Raw genomic sequence first — 12,454 nt, 5'->3', positions numbered from 1 at the left:
GGCCTATCTTGTAGCGTGAATGTGGCTGAGTGGATACGATTGAGGTGTAAGAAGTGAAATTGAGGAGAAAAGAAGGAGAGAAAACTAGCAACTATGTAGTCATTTGACTGAAATTAAATGCATAACTACTGCCATATCGAGATGAGTGTGATTGAATTGCATCGTGCCCGATAGCTTTCGGTCTACTTACATTACTATGTAGAAGAATACAGAGTAGATGCTTGATACCCGACAGTTCATCAGTCAATCCCTAAACCCAAAGGTGGCATGTAATTCAAATCAAAGGATGTGGTACAAAGTGATTGAGAAGCGCCGCAGACGCCAGGCGCTTGGGTCATGTGCTTGGCTTGGGTTTCAATGGAAGGTAGCATCCCGGGTTTTGTTGTCTTAACTCGAGCACGCACACGGAAGGAAGGCATGTTCCTACCTATTGCTGGGCTTCCATTTCCACTCCCATGCTCGACCTGAGGCTCAACTCTGGATGGAATGGAAGTCACCTTCCATACTTCCTTCCCGTCGAGGTCCACAAGTGATTCTACCCAAGCGGTTGCTGAAGATGCCTCAGGTTTCAGCTGAAACAACTCCCTTCAACTCAACTGTGACCGACATTCTCGTAAACTTGATCCTTATTTCCTCATCCTTGCCGATAATATATCCGTCATCTCTCACTTTCCTCAACCTGCGACCACATGCAATGCAGTACAGTATGAAGAATCTCGACACCGCCCTGGAGCCATGAATATCTTTCTGCAACGTTGACCAGATTGGGGTTGGTAAGGTGTGGCTGGCTGCCCAGTATGCACTGCTATTCGCTGTGTTGGACAAAGCAACGATAGCAAAAAGCAAAACTGTCATCTGTTGGTGTCACAGCTCTCCTTGACTACGGCCGGCTCTCAGCGCGAGAAGCCGATGACGCTCGATCGCATGGCTCCACGGGGAGACCCAGGGCTATCACGAAACCATGACGGCGCCCCAGATACTATTCCAGCGCGCCTATACTGAGTTCAGTCTGACTCGAATGGCTGCTATCGATCTGAATGTGCCGCCGGCTGCAAGTGTCCGATTATGATACTGAAGATTTGATATCTGACACAACAAATAGATCATCAGTCGATATTTCACTGCACATTTGGAAAATCGTGCATCGCCAGCGCTGCCTTGCTTACATGCCGAATTGTGATCGTCGCCGCAGACTTAAATCGCCACGATCAAGATGTTGACCGGTGAGCTTCCTAGGTCGTTAGAGAAAGAGGATCAAAAGCCGTTGCCCAGAGCTTTCAAGGCGGAAGATCTCTGCTGTCTTGTCCGACGACCAAGGCTCGCCTCTTCCCAAGTCAAGCTGGGCTTGATATGACCCTGCATCGTCATCATTAATACAAGACACACAGGGCCTAGCCGTCACACATCTCCCGCTAAGAGAAATGACTTGTCGAGGCTCAAAATATTGGGCTTGTTGCTGATGAGCTACCTGCACCAAAGCGGAGCAAGAGCTCCCACACAAGATACCTGTCAGATTTGACCGTCTTTACTTTCTTTTTTCTTTCTTCTTTTCTTTAGCACATGTAACAAATTGCACATACCCATGTACACCGCTGCTTGGAAGCGAGACGTCTTAATGCCTTCTTCTATCCCTTAATCTTCCACTGTTGTGCTATCACGGCAGGCAAGTAGGCAAGTTCCTACAGTACCGCAGCTGAGGTCAACGTTGCAGAATGCCCGATGCCATTCGCGGACAATACTCGACTTGTCTTTTGATTGGCCTGCTGAAACAAAACTCGCGTTGCTGCCCCTGACCTCATACTGTTTGACCCCGCTATGGCCAGACGCTCGTTTTGTCCCCATAGTCCTTATATGAACCCGTTGTAATTGTGGCGGTTATCACTTTACGCAATCCAGCTTACCCGTTTGAGTCAAGAGTCTGTGCAGAAGACTGAATGACTGTATGTCTGGTAGTCTGGTAGTCACGTTGATGTCGAGATATGGCCCGGTTCCGTCTATACATGATGCTCAGTCTACTAGGTACACTTCCTGTTAGCATTGCAGGCTTTTGGGGAGGAAAAAAAAATCAATGAATCACACACCTAGCTTGACCCAGCGGGACGGTTGAGGCGCATGCGCTAATGCTTCAACAACCAACCAACACTGTATTGACTTATTACGAGCAAACAAATTTCTACAAACTAGCTTGTCAGCCTGCTACTTGCGGCACCCAAAGCAGTAGCGGGGTTGGTCCAGCAAAGTGGCGACCCCCTTGTCCAATGCCCTTTGCGCCCACCTCAAGCGAGATCTGCCTGGGATCTATGTAAACAAGCAGGGTTAGTCCCGGACAGTGCTAATTCGGCTTAACGCGATCTGAAATGAACGGCTACTTACGCTATCCGGGTCAGTCTAAGTCACAAGAAGAGCCGGGGTGCCTTGAACTCGGTCTGGCACATCCCAGTGCTCGATTATGACAACGGCTTCAGATGAGTTACTGCCAGAATGGATATGGTTCTGCAACTCTTGTACTCTTCGATGTGATTGTTAGCTAATCTCTCAGATAGTTCGCGAAATGACAGAGAATTAAACACTTGAGGTCGGCAGATATACTTACCTACCCAAGCAGCACATCGACTGTTGACTTATTTCTGTCACACTCATCAACGATCCCTAAATTTCTTTTGCAACCCACCATCTGCCTTGCTTTATTTTGAGTCACTTGCTTCAAGGATGACAGGCATCAATACTGTGCGCTAAGATGCAGAGTTGTCTACGTACCTGCTATCATTATTACGGGATGATCTACTCCGCCCACCTTCCCTCCCCTTGCTTCCACGCGATATGGGTTCCACAGGGTTGCTTGGAGCCTCGGGGCGGGTACTTTGCCCGTTTCTTTTTTCTTTCCCTTTTTATGTTCGATCCTTCACCTATGCTATTCTGCTTGCGAACGGGGGGACGATATACTGGGAACCTGGTCTGGGGGCAATGCCGTCTGGTGGAATACTCGTGCGAAGGACTCTGGTTCTACCACCATGTGCTAGGCTGGTTCGTATACACCATTCATACGATGCATGGCTGTAGATACCCCACTAGAGATTGCAATAGAGCAGTGTACAGAAAACGGCCGGGCAAAACAGGATGATCGTCCCGGCGCGGGCGGACGTCCTAGTAGGCGTCTACAGTCTGCACGTGCTGACAGGACACTCTCCGATGTAGGGGCGGTGCGCCGACCCAGTGTAGAACTCGTAGGAAGTTGTCTTTATGGCCGCAGGTACGGATATGATCCCGGTTGATGCTTTTGCTTCTTCGCTCCACCTTGTCTCCTCTGATGGCGGGGAGTGTGTCCCCGAGGAGGCGCTTTGCCTAACGCCAAGTTAGACTGTTGGTAGCGTCTATCTGTTGAGCAGGGGTGGCACACAGACCCCTTCATAAGTAGAGACAATCACTCATCTCGTCTTTCTTTGATGTTGGCTTATCCCCGCTGGCTCAGGTACCAAACAAAAGAATAGGAATGGAAAGCTTGCTCTTGTAAAGCCATCAAACACTCCCTCACTCTACCAACATATCGACTCCAAACGGATCATCATTTGAATACAAGAGAGCTAAAGCCCCCTCTCCTCGAGACATCTATAATTCGAGAAAGATACCCGCATTTTTAACAGATATTCCTGGCACAAATCCTCCCTTCTTTCCTCGAATCGAGTCTCTCGCCCTTCTCCCCTTACTTAAGTTTGGTCAACGAAGGCGTATTCTAGTCTCAGCTTGTCTCTGCCCTTCCGCCAGCCTCCAAACTCTACAACTATTGTCTGCTGCCTCCCTGATACCTTCAAGAGGCGAACCATTTCCACCTGAATCATAACAAACGACCCTGGAACATAACAAACAGCCAAACCATTTACATCTTCCCATCTGCTTGCTGTGTGGCAGTTATCGACATGAGCATTTATCCATTCCTCACAATGGAGGGGACAACTCATAGACCTTCGGGGAACAGCCCGAACCCGACACACACCTACTACCGCGCAACTCAAGCACAAACCCCACCAGGCTCAACTTCAGGAAGCCCTAAGGTGAAGATTGAGGGTGAGTTATGGCCTCACTTCATATGGTTCGACGGACTGGTTTAGCAATTGATAACTAATGACATCTAAAGAGTTTGCAAGTCTTCCAGGGCTACGCAATGTCGTACCGACTGAAGTGAGCTCGCCTGTGAAGCTCCCAAGTTTAGGAGAGTTCGATCAAGGTGTAGAGAATCTCATCAGAGCACACGGGCCTGTGAAGACAGAGGCCGTCCTATCCCCACTCTATGGACTCACTCGTAACCCGACTGTACTTGAACCTTTGACAACTATCACACAACCACAGCCGTATTGGTCTATAAGAAACCCTTCCACTGAGAACTTGGTTAGAGAACAACCAAACTCCAGGCGAGGAACTACTCTCAGACCCAGCCAGTACCCTTTTGCTGCCGACTACTCGCGGCAATCCATGAGCAGCTTCAGCAACCCAGATTCGTACTACGGATATGGCAGCAGTCCACCTCTTCAGGGCTTGCCAGGCATGGACTGTTACCCAAGCCCACCACCCGAAGGGGGCGAAAGTCGTCATATTAACCAGAAGTATACGACAGAAGAGGGTGACTACATCATCTATGCTTGGCACGACAAGAAGATGAAATGGCAACAGATCAAGCAGGAGTTTGCTACGAGATTCGGGAACACACCCGAGCGTACTGTCCAAGGTCTCCAAGCTTGGTACTACCGTATGAACCAGCGCATACCTATTTGGGACCAGGAGGGTTGGCTCTGCTTCGACAATGAAGACGACCTCGAGCCCCAACATATCAGCATCAAGTGTCGCGAACGTGACAGCCAGGACAAACCCTCAGAACCACTTGGCCTCGCACAGCGGTACCCTGAGAGAGCTATCCACTACTCTTGGGTTGATCCTGAGATCAAATTCAAGTCCAGCGACTGGGGTACGTACACTATGTTTTCTCGCAGCATTTACCAATGAAACTAACAAGGTTCCCAGCTGCCAAGAGAGCTTTGCAATATCGCGACAGGCGAGAGCGACGTCGAAGAAAGGAGCAGTGTCGCCTCAAACTATGAGGAGCAAACGATACTGCCACCAAGCTCGAGATAGGGGCCACCAACAAGTGAATTGGATCAACCTAACGGCGACAATACGAATGAAGTGGCATTGACCACGCTATTTACCAAGCGAACCGTTCTGCTTTTTTTGCACAAGCTTTTCTATATCACGCCTACAAACGACTGAATTTCCGACGACACGAATATCACGTATTACATGTACCCATCATACCCTCGAACATGTAACTAGTTTCCTTTGTCACGCACGTACATTCCATTACAATTCTACACACCGGAACGTTGAGATGATCGTTAGTGGCCTTCGGGGTCGACCGAGACAGGCCAGCAAGAGGCGGCACCAAGCAAGTTAGGAGGGTTGCAACACATGTATTTGATGAGAGGATGCGGAGACATGATCAGGCCAAGGCACTGCTGTCATTACTGCACCCTGTATTACTAGACGGCTCACGGCGAATTACCCAAAATAATGAGAGAAACGGATCAGGAAAAAGGTGGCGTTACTTTGAGATAGTCAGCACGTAAAATTTCTATTTGTTAATACCATGCAAGAGTCCTTGTCTAATCCGAACCTGGAAGAAAGCTTGTGCGCGTAATGTATGTTGCGAGCCCCGACGGCGCCTGAAAACAATGAAAGTTGACCATGTGAGCTTCATCATGTCATATCTTGGCATCGCAAAGCCGCTATAACTATACCCATTGACACAAACGATTGCCAACCACCCGAGCCCACTTAGTCTTCGGCATTCGCGTCTGTAGTACAGAGCGAGGACAAACATGAAGATCCCCAGAGTGTAATCGGGATAGGCCGTTAGTGTAGGGCTGAAAAGTCAGGCTGTCTCGAGGCACGTGCCTATAGGATGGTGCAGCTAGGCGCTGCCTTGATGCAGGAATCCTTCTTCCAACGCGATGGGAATATGAGATCCCCGTCACCGATCTGCTACTTTACCTATCGGGAAATAGAGACATGGCGCACAAACCAGCCATTGTCTCGAGGATGTAGACTCTCAGGCTCTTCGTACGCCTCCACCTCCACTCCCCAACAAGCAAACATTCAAGGCTTTTCACCGTGCGAGGGATTCCTTTGAGTCTATTCCTTTGACGACAGATGATTGGATATTCCGGATTAGGGTTGTTGGTAGTGTCGTTGGTCGCTGATTGAGATGCATCTTCGGTTAGCGTGACGAATGACGATGGTGTCATGCCCTCAGGGGCACACCGTTATGGCTTACACAGCCAAGGGTCCTACATCTAGGAATAAAGGAATAAAGAAGAATGATTGACAATTAAGCACTGTCTGTTGGTGTCGGATTTGCGTGGGGTGGTGTGCTGCCAATGTCAATTTGATGCTCCTTTGGCTGAAAGTGTAACGCCTCAGAAATCTTTAAAGTGCAGTGGCTAGTGAAAAAAATTAAATCATTTTTAGTGTTAACATAGTCTAAGAGTGTACTAACTATTTCGTCTGGTCTTTTTCCAGTTTGGGTTTCTTTCGGTTCGGTCTTCTTCCAGTCTATTCAAAGGCACGGCTACGTTTTACGTACGTCCTAATACGAGCCATGGTAGCGTCTTCGTCTTCGTCGTCGTCAAGGACCATATCGTCTTCGTAGTAGTCGTTGTCGAATTCCTCGTCGTCGGAGGCATTTCCGTTGCGATAGTCGTACGCATGACGCCCGTATTCATCATCTGAATCCACCTCTTCCTCTGGGTAATCCGCCGTATAGTAATTCTCGGCTGGAAGGTTAGTGTTAGCCTTTTGATCTGACAAGAACTCTCCCTCACACGATGCAGCCTAGGAACAGAGTTACTCACCATTCTCATCCTCGTCGTCTTCATCAAGCTCATCATCTTCGTCGCGTTCAGGGCCGAAGAACATATTACTCTCTTCTTTGCCGTCGAGGACCAATACACCAACATCCGTTGGTGCTACGTTAATGGTCATAGCATGAGCAGGGATGCGAACGTATTCCTCAATGACCCAGTCATCATCATCTTCCATATCACTACTTATGTTATCCGTAGTCATATCCACATCGTTGGGGTCAGTGTTGCCAGTGGCTGCTTCTGGGTGACGTTCCTGGTATCGTTGAGCTGGGGCCTTGGGTTTAAACCTGCTAGTCTTTTGCTTTTCTTGTTCCATTTTCTCAAGGTTAGCACCAATCTCTTTCATGACCCAGTCATTCATGTCAGCCGCCCTCTTGGATATGTCCTGATTATGGGGGTTCATGACTGAAGTTGGTAGAGGAGTCCGAGAATTGGCATCCGGCAGGGGAGAATTTTGTCTGCTTCTCGCCGACGGCTTCTTGAGGCGTCGCTCCTGTTGTGGTTGTGCAGGCATGACCACGCCAGGAATTTGCTGACCAGCTGGCAGTGATATCGATTCCTTGATAGACTCCCGAAGTCTCGATGCCCGTTGGCTGGCCTTGGCACGACTTCTTTCAACAAAAACAGCAGGTCCATATCGTGGTCGTTTGTTGTTAAGGCCAGGACCGTTCTGAGTTGTGTTGCCTGAGGCCATCATCATCTTTTTGGAGATGTGAAAACGCCGATGTTCGGGCATGGCGGATGGATCGACCAGATTTGAGTCGGACGTAGAGGTGACGCCGCCTGTGACACTGCCTGCTATCCCCCCTGTGATGCTGCCCGCGATGCCGCCCACAGGTGGGATAGCAGTCTTCCTTGTCTTGGATGCATCATCGCCAGGGCCGGAGATATGAATAACGGGTTTCGGGTCGCGAGAATAGGGAGCTTCTACTGTTGGAGACTGGGGCTGAGGCCCAGGGGGTCGCCTCTGATAAACCCAGTTGCTGTCGTTTCGATGCCGTTTTGCGCCTTCGTCAAGCTCTAGCGGAAGTTAGTTAGATGCTGCAACGTAGAGGACGAAGCATACGGAGGAAAGTCACAGGTGACTCGTCGTCGCGCTTTCGCTTGACGCGGATGAGCTGAGGCGGCATAGACATGATTTCTATGTTGTGGGCGATGAAGTCTTTGGTGCTCTTAGATTACCTATTTAGTATTTTTGTAGCCTAAAGCTTTTAGAATAGAGGAAGGACCCACCCGCGCGATAAGCTCGGTCGATTCAAGGTGGTGAATTTCTTGTTGTGTTGAAGGAAGAAGAAGAAGAAGCACCTTTTATATCATGCGAGAATGAGCGTCTTTGAACTTTACATACCACTTTCTATGACTCCAAGTTGCAGGGCGACGAAAAAAGTCAGTATGAGGTAGACTTTGGACATCGCGGCCTACTAAGGTAAGTTCCATCCACTTTCCGGGTGGGGTCTGGCCCAAAAGGCAGAGCCTCCAGGAGAGTGGGGCTATCATATGCTTCCGATGGAAGTCTTGAGGTCTACATGGCCGCTGAGAGAATAAGGGACGGAATCAGTAGGTAAACTTATGCTACGGAGACTATGGTCTTTAGGATGTTTATTTCTGTGTCCTAAGACCTTAGGAGCTCTACCCAGTAGATATGATATTTGAAGTCAGGCACATGAGACCGGTAATGAGCTTACTGATTCTCTGTTATCATCAATTATGACTCTGTTCTTGCTTTGGCCATTCAGGATTATCTGGCACCGCTTCCAGAGTGTCTTATCTGTCAGTTTTATATTGGATCCCTACTTCCCAGCTCTATCTCGATAGTACTAAGGAAGAAACCAACATAATAGTTGATAACAAATAGCCATTTCATGGCCAATTCTATGAGAGAAGAGCCACAGATGATTCAATACCTACCCATGCTCTGACATTATGATGGACACCTAGTATTCGGGCTTCAATCCAAAGGTAAGTAGGTGTACCGTCTTGAATAGGTAGCAACTCCTTAGCATCAGAAAAGTTAGTCGCTGAAAACATAAGAGATGAAATTAGTAAGTCAACTTATGCCACTTAGTCCAGACTTTTAGATGACTATTTTTGTAGGGAGATTGAAGAGTCGAATCATGTCTATCAACAGGCGCCATTTTTACACTCATGCACCATCATGAAAACGGTTGGAATGCGGGGACGCACAGTCCACTTTACTCCAAAAGACCCATTCTTCATGAGTCGAAGTCTATGGTTTCACGGCCGAAGTTCCAAGACGAGCTGCCTGCAGCGCAATGGGCCTGCGGGTGGCTACTGATACTTGTTCTTTCCCCCGCTATCAATGGGCATGGAATTCCACTGAAAGCTAAGTATTCGTATTCACTTTCGAGCGTGCAGAATCAATCGATTAATAACTGCTATCAAGTAAAAATCAAGGTAGCAGGCATCAACTGCTGTCGATCTGCAGCTACCGAACAAGGCACCGAAGCTAATTGGTACAGCACAGCACTGTATCCGTTTCTGCAGATCGTGATTAACCCCAGACAGGACTGTGTCTAGGTAGTTTTCAACACCAACAAACAACGCATATCTCCACGCTCCATTGATGTGACAGTCGAAGTCCTTCAACCTTAAAGATAAGAACAAGTAGGAATAGCCATGTAATCTGCCCAAACCGCTGAAAGTTGATTATTGCAAGTTCCAATCTTCACTTCAAGCTGGAAGCTGGAAGCAAAGTATATCCTCCCTCGTCATCTCCTCCCTTGGATGACGTCCTTGGCCTTGCAGTCAGGTACTAAGGTAAGTCTTGGTAGGCCGGTATCCTCCCTCGGTCGTGCTAAAAGTGACCTGTAAAAGTCAATCGCCTCAACCTCACGTGTTTGACCCCAACCGCAAACTCCAGGTATCCTTTTCTCTCCCTTGTTCACCCTCATTCTCTTCCTCAACAAGATCATCCTATTCGTGCGTCGATAAACCTCGGACTTGACATTTACCTCAAGGCTGGTGTTGCATTGAGCCTGTCGTCATCCCGCCGCCTCCTCCTTCTGACTCTCCTCACATCAATACAGTTCTTCCCAACTAAACTTTCGTCATCCTACACCTTACCTCACTCACCCTCATTTCGCATCTTTCTACCTCAATTTCTCTCACCCTGACTTTTCACCTCGCATCCTATCATACATTGCCAATCTGCCGTGATGCCGTTATAGTGATCTCTGGACTATTGCAGCTCGTTGGCAGCGGTACAGATACCCCTGCTCATCATTCGATTCTCGCGCGCTCGAACCATCATAGCATCAACTGCAGCACAGTTTATCACTCGAAACCTAATCTTTACTCACTTTAATCGCACCGCGCTTCTGCACTGTCTTCGACCACTAACTCAGGTGAGCTCTCCGTTCTCATTAACTTCCGGGCCGCGGGATTCTCACAATAACAGCGCAGCGAACCTTACAATGTCGCCCAAAACGCCATTTACCATCACTTACAACAAGCCTGGAACCGTACCGCCCGTTTTCCTCGCAGGCTCTTTCTCGGATCCACAATGGCAACCCCAGGAGATGGAATGCATTACTGACCAAAATGGAGAGCATACGTTCCAATCCGAAGTTATGCTCGAGCCTGAACAGGACTACCAATTCAAGCTTCGCATAGGGCATGATAACTGGTGGGTTCTAGCCGAGAACTACCCCACAGGTGAGTTTAGCTCGACCACTGTCTCTCGAGCATTTCCTAATGAGACTCCCAAGCAACCGACGACTCTGGTAACGAGAACAATCTTGTACGCGTACAGAAACCCGCAGAAGAACAAATTGCTCCAGCCGGCATTGATACACCAGAAATCAAGCTGAACCCTGCCACACAGTCGACTGTGACACTTTCGGAAGTGAACAATGTCGATGGTGGCACACAAAATTCCAACGTACCACTATTCGCACATGAGTCGCCAGGCCATGATGTTGAAGAAGACGCCCAAGAAGACAATACAGAAAACAAGGCTCCCTTGTTCGCGCATGAATCTCTGGGCAACGATGTCAAGGACGAAGACTCTGAGGACTTTAAGGCGCCTCTGTTTGCCCACGAATCGCTTGTCGATGATTCTAAAGATGAATCTGAAGAGATGAAGATGCCGCTGTTTGCTCATGAGTGCCTGGGTGCTTACGACTTCGGAGAGGACGCAGAACATGATAATACGCCCAACGCCATCAGTAGCCCGGGACAGACCTCGAAAGTCAAGACAATGCACGATAAGACGGCCGAACTCGACGTTAACGATCCCACCCTCGAGAGCTTTCCATCCGATCGTGGCTCAATTCTCGGCACCATACGCTCCATCCAGACGCATCTTGGAGAAGACCAGACTCACCTCGACGACATTCCCTCGTCACCTCGTGTGATCTCGTCTAGAAGAACTAGCCTGGATTCTAATGATGACTTGTGCTTGTCCCCCGCGTCCTTGAGTCCTACCGTTACTAGAAGACGTGATAGCAGACCTTCTCACAGCTTCGGAAGAACCCGCTCGGCCGTATCTCTGGGGTCAATAGAAGAGGAGCCTAAGCCCTCTTCCAACAGACAATCGAAGGGCCCGCCCGTTGTCTCCCTGCCGAACCCCCACTCGAGAGACAAACTTGCCGGGCAAAAGTCGCCCCCCAGTGAGGAGGACGAAGCCGTTGTCATGAAGACGTCTGAGGTAAAGCCCAGTACGAAGACAAATGGCGAGTCACCATCTCAAGTTGAAAGTTATCCGACCCAGAATACCCAACACGAAAAGGCCCCCACCGCCGCTACAACCGAACAGATCTTGGACAATACACAGTCCAAAGCGGTCGATGGGCAAGCAAATGATGCCCCGCTCGCTGCCAAATCTGTTGAGCACGAAGCGTCCTCTGGCTCTGAATCAAAACCTGCCTACTCTCTTCAAGACGCCGAACCCGCGCCGAACCCGAAGAGCAACAAGGCAGCAAAGAAAACAGCACCCTCGGGAGGATCGTCGCAACCCCCTCGTAAGAACGTAGTACCTATGTAAGTAATAGAGGATTTCACGACAGAGGGACACAACTGACAACCACCAGGATAATCACAGCAGGAGCACTCGCAGTCGCCATCGGGATAGGTTGGTGGCAGGCTGCTGATCACTAGGAAGAATAGCCAAGTAATGTGGATGAAGCGTTCTGATCCTGAGTTGGCTTGGGTAGAATTTAATAAACAATAAGGATGGGATATCAGCAGTACAGGGATCAGATCAAGGACAATTGCACCAGTCAAGGTATGGCATAGTCGTGAACAACACTGTTGGAGGACCTACAAGGCCTAGGATCGTCTAGGAAGCATATTTGTTTTGTCGCTATGAACAATTGAATTTTATATGAATTGATAATGCTTTTAGTTATTAGCAATTCGGAAAATGTTCGACTCGGTTTCATTCTCACATGCTTTGGTAGAACACAGTTGATGGTCAAAAGGTGGGATGTAAGTTGGAGTATCATGGAACTGCGGGGCGGCGGTACGTACCTACTATAATCGGTGCAAAAACGCCGACTGCCGACTTGAACAAAAAAACCTAG

At 48.8% G+C, this 12,454-nt stretch overlaps 3 protein-coding genes across 3 annotated transcripts; 2 read left to right on the top strand and 1 right to left on the bottom strand.

Annotated features, from left to right (window-relative positions):
• Window positions 1–4,467: 4,467 nt before the first annotated feature.
• FGSG_06966 (uncharacterized protein) lies at window positions 4,468–5,124 on the top strand (the record flags this gene model as incomplete). The annotated part of the gene is made up of 2 exons (XM_011328343.1): window positions 4,468–4,957; window positions 5,024–5,124. 2 exons carry the CDS (start codon window positions 4,468–4,470, stop codon window positions 5,122–5,124), a joined length of 591 nt encoding a protein of 196 aa, XP_011326645.1.
• Window positions 5,125–6,376: 1,252 nt separating this feature from the next.
• On the bottom strand, window positions 6,377–8,047 carry FGSG_06965 (uncharacterized protein; the record flags this gene model as incomplete). The annotated part of the gene is made up of 4 exons (XM_011328342.1): window positions 6,377–6,488; window positions 6,632–6,821; window positions 6,900–7,931; window positions 7,978–8,047. The coding sequence occupies 4 exons, from the start codon at window positions 8,045–8,047 to the stop codon at window positions 6,377–6,379; spliced, it is 1,404 nt and encodes a 467-aa protein (XP_011326644.1).
• A 2,298-nt stretch (window positions 8,048–10,345) lies between these two features.
• On the top strand, window positions 10,346–12,029 carry FGSG_13032 (uncharacterized protein; the record flags this gene model as incomplete). Its single annotated transcript, XM_011328341.1, has 3 exons — window positions 10,346–10,586; window positions 10,640–11,893; window positions 11,974–12,029. 3 exons carry the CDS (start codon window positions 10,346–10,348, stop codon window positions 12,027–12,029), a joined length of 1,551 nt encoding a protein of 516 aa, XP_011326643.1.
• Window positions 12,030–12,454: the final 425 nt, after the last annotated feature.

This window comes from Fusarium graminearum, chromosome 4 (assembly GCF_000240135.3).
Source record: "Fusarium graminearum PH-1 chromosome 4, whole genome shotgun sequence".
Lineage (NCBI taxonomy): Eukaryota > Fungi > Ascomycota > Sordariomycetes > Hypocreales > Nectriaceae > Fusarium > Fusarium graminearum.
Note: the sequence above shows the minus strand (reverse complement) of the source record. Positions and strands in the feature narration are given on the sequence as shown.